General features: G+C 34.6%; 1 protein-coding gene, 1 long non-coding RNA gene and 1 other non-coding gene across 4 annotated transcripts; 1 reads left to right on the top strand and 2 right to left on the bottom strand.

The window, feature by feature from the left end:
- Nucleotides 1-368: 368 nt before the first annotated feature.
- Nucleotides 369-1,555, bottom strand: LOC149492772 (uncharacterized). The gene is made up of 2 exons (XR_016318956.1): nucleotides 1,382-1,555; nucleotides 369-671 (listed from the first exon to the last, which is right to left on the bottom strand). It is a non-coding gene; the product is annotated as an uncharacterized LOC149492772 (long non-coding RNA).
- A 3,901-nt stretch (nucleotides 1,556-5,456) lies between these two features.
- TRNAM-CAU (transfer RNA methionine (anticodon CAU)) lies at nucleotides 5,457-5,540 on the bottom strand. The gene is given in 2 exon segments: nucleotides 5,457-5,492; nucleotides 5,503-5,540. It is a non-coding gene; the product is annotated as a tRNA-Met (tRNA).
- A 76-nt stretch (nucleotides 5,541-5,616) lies between these two features.
- Nucleotides 5,617-7,979, top strand: LOC105637398 (FAM50A-like protein). 2 transcript variants are annotated; one of them, XR_016318686.1, is made up of 3 exons: nucleotides 5,617-5,749; nucleotides 6,996-7,608; nucleotides 7,690-7,979. XR_016318686.1 is itself a non-coding variant. In XM_012220847.3 (2 exons), the coding sequence occupies exon 2, from the start codon at nucleotides 7,015-7,017 to the stop codon at nucleotides 7,531-7,533; it is 519 nt and encodes a 172-aa protein (XP_012076237.1). In that variant the 5' UTR covers nucleotides 5,617-5,749; nucleotides 6,996-7,014; the 3' UTR covers nucleotides 7,534-7,979. The 2 variants fall into 2 exon arrangements, 1 of the variants encoding a protein (XP_012076237.1); XM_012220847.3 differs by having other exon boundaries at nucleotides 6,996-7,979.
- The last annotated feature ends 4,030 nt before the right edge of the window (nucleotides 7,980-12,009 follow it).

Below are 12,009 nucleotides of genomic sequence, written 5' to 3'. Positions count from 1 at the left end.
TTAAAAAATTCAAAACTTAAGTTAACTGGAAAAAAAGTTATGTATCATCATTATATTTAAATATTAAATGGAAAAAAAATTAAATTGGCCAATCAACACAAAAAAAAAAAGAAAAACTCAAAATTTTCTAAAAAAAGAAAAATAAAATATTAAACAAAGAGAACGCCTTAAAATTTCTCTTTATTTTAGGTTTCATATGGATATATAGATTATAATGTATGTTGTTCTATTGTTTATGTTAGAAGATGAGCCAATAAAATTTTTAAGCTTCTTGCAACTCATGCTTATCCTATATTTCGTCTTAAGGAGTGGGTTCTTTCTAATTTTAGTGCTTAAATTGTATTTAAGCAATTCCATTGGCTAAACCATTCTGAATAACCCAAATTTTATGAATTGTAACAATTGCACTCCAAAATGAACTTAATCCCCAAGACACACCAATTTGAAACTTGTGTCGCAATTGCACCCTAAATTTGAAATTGGTCAAAATTGAAATTAAAAAAAAAAAAATAAAAGTGGAACCTACAGAAGTTAACTAACCCAACTTGAGTTAGCACACACAAAATGTACCGTCTTGATATTGCTTTTGCCCTTGCTCTATAGCAGCCTCTCGTCTCCTGTCGCCTACCATTGCCACAATAATCGGACCGGTTCCCATCAAACACCAATCTCTTCAAAATAACACACACCAATCATCAAACTTCAGATCTCCTCTCTAACAAACAAACCCATCACCAACACAACAACTTCATAAAAAAAACTCGGCAAAGAAACCATTTTACATCTATTCCTATAATTAAACATTCAATGTTTGCCAAAATATGATTTTATCATGAAATAATAAATTTCATAGAACACCCGACAATTGAGCTTATACACTTAAAAGAGGTAAAAAAAACACTAAATTTCTACACCTTTCCCTTGATTTTTCAGGGACCAAATAGATAGATAAGAAAAGTAAAATAACTTTAAAAAATAAAAGTGAAAGGGATAAAAGAAATTAACTAAGAGAAAAAACTCAATCACAAGCTACAACCAATTATTCTACAAAATCGACAAATTTAAACTATAAATAAAAATGCACAAACAAAACCAAATCGAATTCAAGTAAATAGATAGACAAAAGGAGAGTTCAGTGAATATTATAAAATAAAAAAGGAAAAAGAGAAGAAAAATCTTATCTCAGAAAGTGACAGAGAAAGAAAAAAAGAAAAAAAGAAAATCTTACCTCTGAGAGAGAGAGAGAGAGAGAGAGAGAGAGAGAGAGAGAGAGAGAGTGAGTGAGAGAAATTCGACTGAATGTTCAAAAATGAAAAGCTCAAAATCACTAGAGATGATGATTCTGAGCTTACCACACCAAAGATGATGATTCTAAGCTTACCACACCAAAGATGATGACCGGAGTTGCTAACTCAACCAAAAAGCCTCAAGTTTGCGAAAATGGAAGCTTGCTTGACTAGACCATGACTTACAATAAACATGTTGAAGCTGGAGAAGTTGTTTGTCGTTTGGTTCTTGCCGAATGGTTGTCGGAGCACGAAAGGAGGAAATGTGTCCTATATCATCAGAAAGCATTTCCATTTTCATGACTAACAACTTTTATTATTCACAACCCTACAAAACGGTGCGTTTGAGAAAGCCAACCTAATGTGGGTTAACTAACTCATGTGGGCCCGAGCTTATTATTTTTTTAACGGCAATTTTGACCAATTTTAAAATTGGAGTGCAATTAAATCAAAAGTTCAGAATTGGGATGCCTAGAAGGTTAAATTCCTTTTGGGGTACAATTGTTGCAGGCCGCAAAATTTGAGGCATCGAGAATGGTTTAGCCCATTCCATTAATGTAATTAGTTTATTTCAAAAAAAAAAAAAAATTTATGAAGCAAATATTTCTTCAGAAAAATGTTATCAGGTCCAGAATTTAGTCTCGAGTAAGTCCGATCACTCTCCTCTTCTTATTCTTACTGCCCCTAGTATAAAAAATATGAGGCATCATCGCTTTCGGTTTGAGAATTTTTGGTTAGAGGAATCTGATGTGGACACTGTGGTTAGAGAGAGTTGGACCAGTTATGACGGTGTTGATGTAACGGGGAAGATAAAGGTTTGTGGACATCATCTACAGAACTGGGGCAGGAGACTAAAGCTTCGATTCAGACAGGAAGCCAAGCAGTTGACAGTGCAGCTTGAGAATCTTCGGATCAATGGAAATATTGATCAGTTTGAAGGTGTACAGCGTAAGCTTGATGATGTTCTGCACCGTGAAGAGGTCTTCTGGTCTCAAAGAGCGAAATCCCATTGGTTGAAATCGGGGGATATGAACTCTAGGTACTTCCACGCAACTGCTCAAAAACGGAAGAAATCCAAGCAGATTTTTCGGCTGAAGGATGCAAATGGTGAGTGGATAAGTGACAGCAATCTGTTGACAGGAATGGTGAGTGATTATTTTGTTAATCTATATGAGGCAGGGGATGCTGACTTAAGTCCTGTTGTGGGTTTATTCTCTCCTTTGGTTTCGGATAATGATAATTCTATGCTACTTGGAGATATTTCAGTGGATGAGGTTCATTTGGCAGTGAAACAAATGCATGCGGATAAAAGCCCAGGGATGGATGGACTAAATCCTAGATTCTACCAGAGGTTTTGGGATATTGTGGGCCATGATGTTGTTCAAGGTTGTCGAGACTGGTTTAATGCAGGTGTTTTTCCAGATAATCTGAACAATACCCTAATTGTGCTAATTCCAAAAGTAGAAGACCCAGAGGCAGTGAAGGACTTTCGACCTATTTCACTTTGTAATGTAATTTACAAAGTTTTTGCTAAGATTCTGGCAAACAGGCTGAAGACCATCCTACCTAATCTTATCTCCTTATCTCAGTCGGCTTTTGTCCCGAACCGGTTGATTTCAGATAATGTGTTAGTTGCTTTCGAATTAATACACTCTATGCAAACCAGAATGACCGGTCGACAAGGAGCTTCCGCACTGAAAGTTGATATTTCAAAAGCCTATGACAAAGTCAACTGGTGCTATTTACGGGCTGTTATGCAGGGCTTAGGTTTTAGCCAGCGTTGGGTTGACTTGATTATGTTGTGTGTTTCCTCTGTCAAATATTGGGTTGGTGTGAATGGGGACGAGGTTGGCCCAATTATCCCGGAACGGGGTTTGAGACAAGGTTGTCCATTATCTCCCTACTTATTTATACTCTGTGCTGAAGGACTGTCAAAGTTGTTTAGTAAGTCTGAAAATGAAGGTCGTCTCCAAGGCTGTAGAGTCTCGAGAGCTGCGCCTCGGCTATCTCACTTGTTGTTTGCGGATGATAGTTTGTTCTTCTTTGAGGCATCTCGGATTCAAGCTTTAGAGATAAAAAATATTCTAGTCACTTACGAAGCAGCTTCGGGTCAAGCGGTCAATTGGAACAAATCGGGTATTTTCTTCAGCTCAAACACTTCTGAACCGGACAAGGATGCCGTTAATGGAGTTTTTGGTGTGCTTGCTCCTTTAAACCACGGAAGGTATCTAGGCTTGCCCTCATTAATTGGCCGGGAAAAGAGGCGCATTTTTTCTTTCTTGAAGGATCGAGTGAGGAAGTTGGTCAATGGTTGGAACCAGAAACTTCTATCCAAAGCGGGTAAAGAGGTGCTCATAAAGTCTGTGGCACAAGCTATTCCTTCATTCTGTATGAGTGCTTTCCTTATACCGGTATCCATCTTACAGGAGATTCAGAGGTTAATGAATTCTTACTGGTGGGGAGGAAAGATGAGATGGTTAAGTTGGGAAAGGCTGTGTGTAGCGAGGGAAAAAGGAGGTTTAAGCTTCAGACATTTGCGCAGTTTCAATCTCGCCATGCTAGGAAAACACTGTTGGCGGCTTTTGCATAACACAAATTCTCTTCTTTATAGTTCTTTCAAATCTAAATATTTCCCAAGTGGGAATTTCCTTGGTGCAGGCATTGGCCGTAATCCAAGTTTTGTATGGAGAGGAATTTGTGCAGCTAAGGATGCTATTCGTTCAGGTTTTCGGTGGAGAATTGGAGATGGTCAGTCAGTAAATGTTTGGACCGAGCCATGGCTATTGAGGGATAACCAGCTCCGCATTAACTTGCCTATTCTTCCTGGTTTTGAGCATATAAGGGTTTCAGACCTTATTTTGCAACAAGGGGAACGTGCTTGGAATTTGCCCCTGATACAAGGTCTTTTCAATTCTTCAATTGCTGAACTTATTGCTTCCATTCCTTTAGCTACAAATATTCAGGAAGACACCCTTATATGGCACTGGACAGACTCAGGGATATATTCTGTGAAATCTGGTTACAAAATAGTAGCATCTCAATGTGTGGATATTGAAGATAATTTGCAGTCCAATTTTTGGAAAGCTCTTTGGTCTCTGAAAATTCCGCCGAAAGTGAGGCATTTCCTCTGGAGGTGCTGCCGAGACATTCTGCCAGTTAAAACAACTTTGGAAAGAAGGGGAATGGAGCTTGATACAAGATGCGATTATTGTGGTGTTGCTGAAACGTTAGCCCATGCTCTTGTTGAGTGTCCAAAAGCAAGATTTAGTTGGCAGTTTTTTGGTGTTCAACCAAATATTGGCAATTTTCCAAATTTCTTACAGATGTTCGAACACTTGCACAAGGTGTGGGAAAGCGACTTTTTTGAGAGTTTTATTATGGGTCTATGGAGTATTTGGCTGAGTCGTAATGATCTCAAATGGAACCAAATGAATGTAGGACCTTATCATGTGGTTACTCGAGCTAGAAGTCTGCTCGCATCTTGGAAGAAAGCCCAGCTAAAGCTGTCAGGTTCAGCTATAGGCATCGGTGCTTCTACAAGTAGTCAATGGTTTCCACCACCTTCTGGCACTTTTAAAATAAACTTTGATGCCGCTCTTCTCCCCTCCGCTGGGCATGGAGCTGTCGGTGCTGTACTCTCAAACTGCCTTGGCAGGTTTGTATCAGCAGCAACGTCTTCCTTGCATGGCTGCTCTTCTCCAGCAGTAGCAGAAGCTCAGGCGTTAAGAAATGTATTATCCTGGGTGCTGTCGAGCCACCATACTTTGACGATTCAGGTTGAGACCGATTGCCTTTAAGTCTATCATGTTATGAGGAGTTCTGTCCACGACTGGTCCGAGTTTGGTGTTGTCATCTCTGAATGTAAGCTACTCTTAGTCCAATTGCCTAATGTCAAACTGGCTTGGATTAGAAGACAAGCAAATGATCTAGCTCACGTGTTGGCTAAATCCGTCCCCAGTGGGGCTTGTTTTCAAACTTGGGATAGTGTTCCCGATTGTATCGCTCGTTTCTTCTCTTATTAATATAATCCATAATTCAAATGTCAAAAAAAAAAAAAATTATAATATTTTTTTTTTATTTTTGAGCATATATATTAGTTATTATCAATTTTTAAACATTTAAACATATAATAAAAAATGTATTCTTTAAATACAACTGAAAAATAAAATTTGGGGTGAGAGAGGCTCGAACTCTCGACCTCAGGATTACTCGAAGCTATGAGACCTACGCGCTAGCCAACTGCGCCACCACCCCACCATTGTTTATTTTACCTACAAAATTAATCTCATTTATTGTTATCACAGTATTAATTGCCTTTTTACCAGTCAGATCGATGTTTCGTCCCCAATCCGACAGTCACCGCTTTCTCAGTTCCTACAAACGTAGATGTCTGTTTCTGTTTGCAAAAATCAAACCTATTACAACAATTTGTACTGACAAGTAACGTCACTGCATTTTATGAGGTATTGTTTGTCTCTACATTACTTTGCTCCGAGTATTTTACTACTATTCTCTTTTTTAGCTTAGATCAGTGATTTCCTTGTAAGCAATCAAAGCATTTCGATGGTTTTTGCTATTTGTGAAAGTGCTTTTCATGCTATTTGAACCAGAGTTTGTTCTTGAATGGATTTTTGCTTTTATTTTTGCAGTTAACATTTTTTCTGTGATGAAGAAAATGAAATTCATGTTAGTTCCGATAGGTTTTTAAGGAAATGATTGTCTAATGCATTTGTTCAGCTTCTGAATCACCATTGTATTGGCAGCAGTTATCCAGTATATGTTCTAAATTGAGACAATGAAGGTCTATAAGGAATTATTTCCTTATAATTGAAAATTAGGAATTTGTGATTAAGGGAAGAACCCTAATAATTATTTACTTAAAATGTGTAGTGCATGAAAGTGAAAATTATTTGAACTTGATTTGTCTTGAGTTGATGCTTCTACAATTTGGCATTTGATAGAAAGGAGAAGGAAACACACTTTTTTGCCATTATTGTTGAACATAGAAAGTGCCAAACATGTTTGGCTGCTAATTTATGCTAAGAATGAATCACCTCTACAGAATCCCCAGAAAGCAAAACAATTACATAAAGTGAAATTTTCAAATATTGCTCTCCGTCTGTAATGTTAATGTATGCAAAAAGCTTCATTCTTGTTTTATGCCACTTTAACTGCCTATCTTATTATGCATATCTTTTGCTTTTGCTAAGGTTCAGATCACGATACAAACATTTATTTTGCTTTAGGTGTCTATGCGAAGGGTATATACTATTATCAATGGTGTCAAAATTGCCATAGGTAAATTTTAGATGGGTCAGATATGTCAATGCTGAGTTTCATGTATTTGGGTATGTAGAAGAAAAGGCTAACCTCAAAGAAAATAAATTTTATTTTCTTTGCTCTAATTTTTAAATGTAGAACGGGTTTAAATGTGTTAATTGTCAGGTTCTACATGACATCTAGCAAACTTTGAGAGCTATTTTGTTTGTTTGATGACTTGTATAGCATGTTTGACCACTTGTATGGCATGGTGTTGTTTGTACAGACATTGCGAATGATCCTTCATTGTTCTCCAACCAAATTGCTGTGATGTTGGCTAATGAAATAATATGCATTTGATCGTTGCATATACTAAGTAGCTAACAAATCAAATGTGATGTGTACTTTTGTTGTTTAATATCCCTTCTTGGTTTAATTTTATTCATGCAGTTGATACTCAGTATGTAAAATGGAGAATAGGCGAAATATGAATATAATTGGGGCACAAGATAGTATTATTATGAAGTCCTTTGAACAAAAACAGCGATCTAGGAGCCGTAACGACATTAATGCTCGTCGTCTGAAAAACCGGGAACGTCAACGTAGATATAGGGCCAGGAAACGCCTAGAAGCGGATATGAAGAAGTCTTCTTTGAGAAACCAACCAACTACACCAGAAGGAGAACCACAACTAAATGGTAATCATGAGAATTGCATAACCCGTGTTCATTGCAAACGAAATTGGAAAAAGGATGCACGAAGAGCTCATGCATGTAAAAATCTTGAAGAAGTACCCAATGCAGCAATTATTTCTGATCTGAACTCCAGTAGTGAAAGTCTAAAACACTTTCTGGGCCCTGGAGTAGCAGTAGAACCACCAATAGAGAGGAACAACCATTCTGAAAATTCTCTTAGCTTGGCAAGTGACATGAAAGCCAAGCTTGGTAAAAGAGATTGGAAAGCTGAAGCAAGAAAAAAGAAAAACTGAATTGATATTTTACCAATTTGGGTGGAAGGAATATCCCAAAGATACAAATAGATTGGTGCATAATGACTGTAAAAGGTTCAAGTTGTAATGATGAAAGTTGTATGCTGATTTGATTGGTTCAAAACGTTTTGACATAGGTAGGAATTCCTATTGCAGATATAGAAGGTCATCGAAGAACACAGCCGATAGATTAACTGCTTGATACGATCAGTTTTCATCGCAGGGGGCAGAACATTGATATTGGAAGATAATCTCAGGATTCACAGCCGCCTTATTTGTCAAGGTCTGGTCAATTGTTTTAAGATGTGATATTAAAGATAGGAGCATTGCTGGCAAATTGATTTTAAACTTTGGCGATTAAAAGGTAATGTTTGTTTATTTTGTGTATCTGGAAGAGGATATGAGTTTTCTATTTAAGGTTATTTTCGAAAAATATTACTCAGTTAGTCTGCTTGCTCAAATGTTCAACAGCTTCTTTGGCATTAAAGGTTCGGGAAGCTCTTAGCTGGGTTAAATCACAGAATTTGACTACAATAACACCCTAATTGCAAATTGTATTCAATATTAAAATAAAAATTAATATTTTATTTATCAAATTGGATACAATTTAATGAATAAAATATTATTTTCAAATTGTACCCAATATTAAAATAAAAAAGTATTATTTATTTATTTATTTATATAGTATTGACAACAAGTAATGATTCCCTAACGAATACAAACTATTTTTATTAGAGATCTAATTTAAGTATAATTTCGATAAATCCTACTTAAAATTTCATGCTTAAAAAAATTGCAAAACAAAAACCTAAACTAATATTTTATGCTTATAACTAATAAAATTTATTATTTTACTTGGCTTTTTATGAATTTAAAAAAATTCTAAGCAATATTAGTTAGGGTTTTGTTAAATGGTAAGTTTTTTATTAACCTGACTATGTAGCTCCAATAAAAATAATATTTTATTCATTAATATCGGGTACAATTTGAAATTAGAGTGCTATTGTAATTAAAATTAAAATTCATGTTGCAGAGAAGAAAGTTAGATTTAGGGTACAATTAAAACTACCCATAAAGTTTGGGTTTTTTTCAATGATATAGCCTATGAGGAGTATAGGTAGATCTTTCCCCTGGTTTTGATACACTTTTTTTTTTAATTGTTGATGTCTTGATTATTGATTTTGAGTAATAATATTTTCTTCCTTTAAAAAAAATAAATACATGATTGAAAAAAAAAAACAGATTTGCCCTTAACATATTTTTATATCTCAAAAATAGAAAGCAATCCATTACTAACACTATCAAATACTCCCTCTAATCTCTTTATTTAGAGAAAATTTCCTTTTTGGGTGTATTTTTTATATAGAGAAAGTTATTCTAAATAGTAACTTTGGGATACAAGCCAAGTTAAAAAGACGAGAAAGCCTTTGAAGTATATGTGTTTTTTTAAGATTGAAGCTCAACAATCAAGGAAAGTAGCGACACAAATATTCTCAAGATTTAATGCACAGGTGTTTCAAGGGACTAGTTATCAACTTACTTTTTTATTTCATTTTATAGTAATAGTGGTCGTTTTTTTAAATTTGGCCATATATATAGAGCCTTTGAAGTATATGTGTTTTTTAAGATTGAAGCTCAACAATCAAGGAAAGTGGCGACACAAATATTCTCAAGATTTAATGCACAGGTGTTTCAAGGGACAAGTTATCAACTTACTTTTTTATTTCATTTTATAGTAATAGTGGTCGTTTTTTTAAATTTGGCCATATATATAGAGCCAGCGTTTATTTGTATGTTTGATGAATATATATCCACTTTTGTCATTGTAAATTTGACCACAACCATTGATGTTAGGAATGAATATATGTTATGCTTGGAGTATGGATTCATAGATGAAATTGTATACTAAAGGATCCGGCTACTCTTCCAAGAAGGGCTAGAAGAGTGCTTTCAGTTGCAAACAATAATGTTGAGATTCTGAAAAAATTGGATACAATTACTACTCTTTTGGCCATATTGGTGGAAAAGATAGATAAAAACAGTAAGCAAACATAGAATAATAGTGCACAATTTAAAGAGTTGCAGTCTTCTGTTGCTGATTTGAGGCATTTCACCAAAGAACAAGTCAGGATTTAGAGATTTTCGAAACACCTATTGGAGAAAAAAATGGCCAAAAAAGTAAAGATGCGCCCGAAGGTAGTGATCATTAAGCACTCGTAGACTTAGATGAGATTGAACCTTCTATACAAGAACCATAGACAAGAGGGAAGTTTATTAACTCTCAAGATCCTTTTACAAGTGATGGGATAGATGAACCAGTAGGAAAAATTGTAGAGGACACACTTGCTACTATTAATGTTGATCTAGGGAAGATGGTGACAACAAATAGGTTAATGTATACTTTTATTAGTAGAAATTGAACTTTTTGATTATCTTTTGCTTTTTTGTAGGCCAATTAGTGACGTTTTGTTTTTAGTATTTGTGCATTTTTTCAAATCCTTATGATGGTTGTACACTGTTGTAAGCCACTTAGTGGCATTTTATTTTTAGTACTTGTGCACTTTTTCAATGGTTTTTTTCTCTGTGTTAGTTAACGGTTGTGAACTTCTGTAAGCCATTTTGTATCCTTTTAATTATTAGTTGTGCACTTCTGTAAGCTATTTTGTGGCTATGTTTTTAGTACTTGTACATTTTTTCAATGATTTTTATTTCTCTGTGTTAGTTAAGGGATTGTGAAATTCTATAAGTCAGTTTGTGGCCTTTTTAATTTATTAGTTTTGTACTTTTGTAAAACATTTTGTGGCCTTGTTATTCTCAGTTGTCCACTTTTCAAATCTTTATAATCGTTGTATTCCTTTGTAAGCCACGTTGTGGCCTTATTATTATTAGTTGTGCACTTTTCAAAATGTGAAGTTGTCACACATTTTGCTAGACCGTGCACTTTTTTGTGCCATCAAACTCACACTAAAACTCGGATTTTAGTACCCACTTTCAAATTAAAACTTATTAAGAGTTTTCAAATTAAAACTCGGATTCTATTTCATTTTGGCCGCAATGTATTGAACTTGGGCACTACTTTCTGAATTTCATTTAAATTTGGAGAAATTAAATTTTTCTTTTAATTTTGAATTTGAATTGAAAAATTATTCAAGTTTAAACAAGTGAAAGCCAAAATTTAAGTTTTTCCTCCTTTATTTTCGCCAAAAATTTTAGAAATTTATGGCTTCATTGAATAAGTTTAAAATTTTGGCCTTTAATTTGGCTCGAAAATTTTTTTCGTTTTTGTGCACGTATTATGTAAAATGTCCCTATTATAATAAAATCAAATAGAATTAATAAAGAAGGTTGGAAGTAACGCCCAAATGATGCAAGTTGGTAATAAATATACTTCTTGGGACTGTTTTTTGTGTCAGCTATTATCCTCATAATTAATGATGAAATAAAGGGCATTTTAAGGAGAAAATTTAATTTAACTAACTTTTTTAATCTAAAAGCTTTTTTTGCTTTCTCTAAATAAAGAGCCCAGAGGGAGTGTATTTTTCTCAATATGTCTTGCTAAATGATAGTTTAAGTATTGATAGCTAATTTTGGATAATGAAATCTTGTACATGTGTACGTAATTACATATATTATAATTTTATGATTTTTTTTTTTTTTTTTGTTTCAATGGAAAATTTTTGTAATTAAATGTTTGAATTCAAAGAAAAAATTTACTATTAGGTGCTTTACTCCCATGTCGCTAGCCGAAATTATGATTAAGATAGGAGCTCACATGACATAAATGATGAAAAAGAGGTGAGTGGAGTTTGCTAACTTGAATCATAAAATCAAATATATTAAATACTCAATTATACCATCATATTTGCTTAATTTTTCCTTTAATCTCCATATGAATACCATTAGATCCTAGTTAGCTCATTTATTTCCTTAGTTGGTAATCAAACCCTCAAATCTCCATTTTCAACCGCTATCCAATTTTTTATTCTCTATCCATTCCACCAGTCACCATTACCATTAGACCACGTAATACCCACCTAGAAATCATACAATATCCATTTGGAGAAATCAAAACAAGACAAAATTTTTTATGGTCCAACCATAGCTTGTGGAAAAGATTGAAGAGAACGTGGTTATGCTTGGACAACACATAATTTCGCGCTTAAACTTTATCAAATTTCTCAATCAGACCATTTTTTTAAACATTATCCTATTGAGACCTTGAAATTCATCCATGAAGCACACACGTCCCTTTGATGAAACTTTGACAGAGTGTGTACTTACTTGATAAAAATGAGTGAGTAAGGCAATAAGTGTCCATTAACCATCAAAATAGTGCCGCATCATGCATTGTTTGTACCGGGTCAACTTGTGCTAGGGTTTTATTGGGTTCACTATTAACGCAAATAAAGAAAACATCGTCGTGTCTTATGAATTAGGATTCAAATACTTGAAAAACAATGTTGTTTTCATAGTGGA

The sequence above is a fragment of the Jatropha curcas genome, chromosome 11, assembly GCF_041381405.1.
Source record: "Jatropha curcas cultivar XTBG-Jc1 chromosome 11, XTBG_Jcur_1.0, whole genome shotgun sequence".
Classification (NCBI taxonomy): Eukaryota; Viridiplantae; Streptophyta; class Magnoliopsida; order Malpighiales; family Euphorbiaceae; genus Jatropha; species Jatropha curcas.
The sequence above is the reverse complement of the archived record's forward strand: the minus strand, read 5'-3'. Positions and strand labels throughout refer to the sequence as shown.

What these genes read in the sequence shown, in the direction of transcription:
- LOC105637398 (XM_012220847.3), top strand. Translation starts at nt 7,015, where the DNA reads ATGGAGAATAGGCGAAATATGAATATAATTGGGGCACAAGATAGTATT.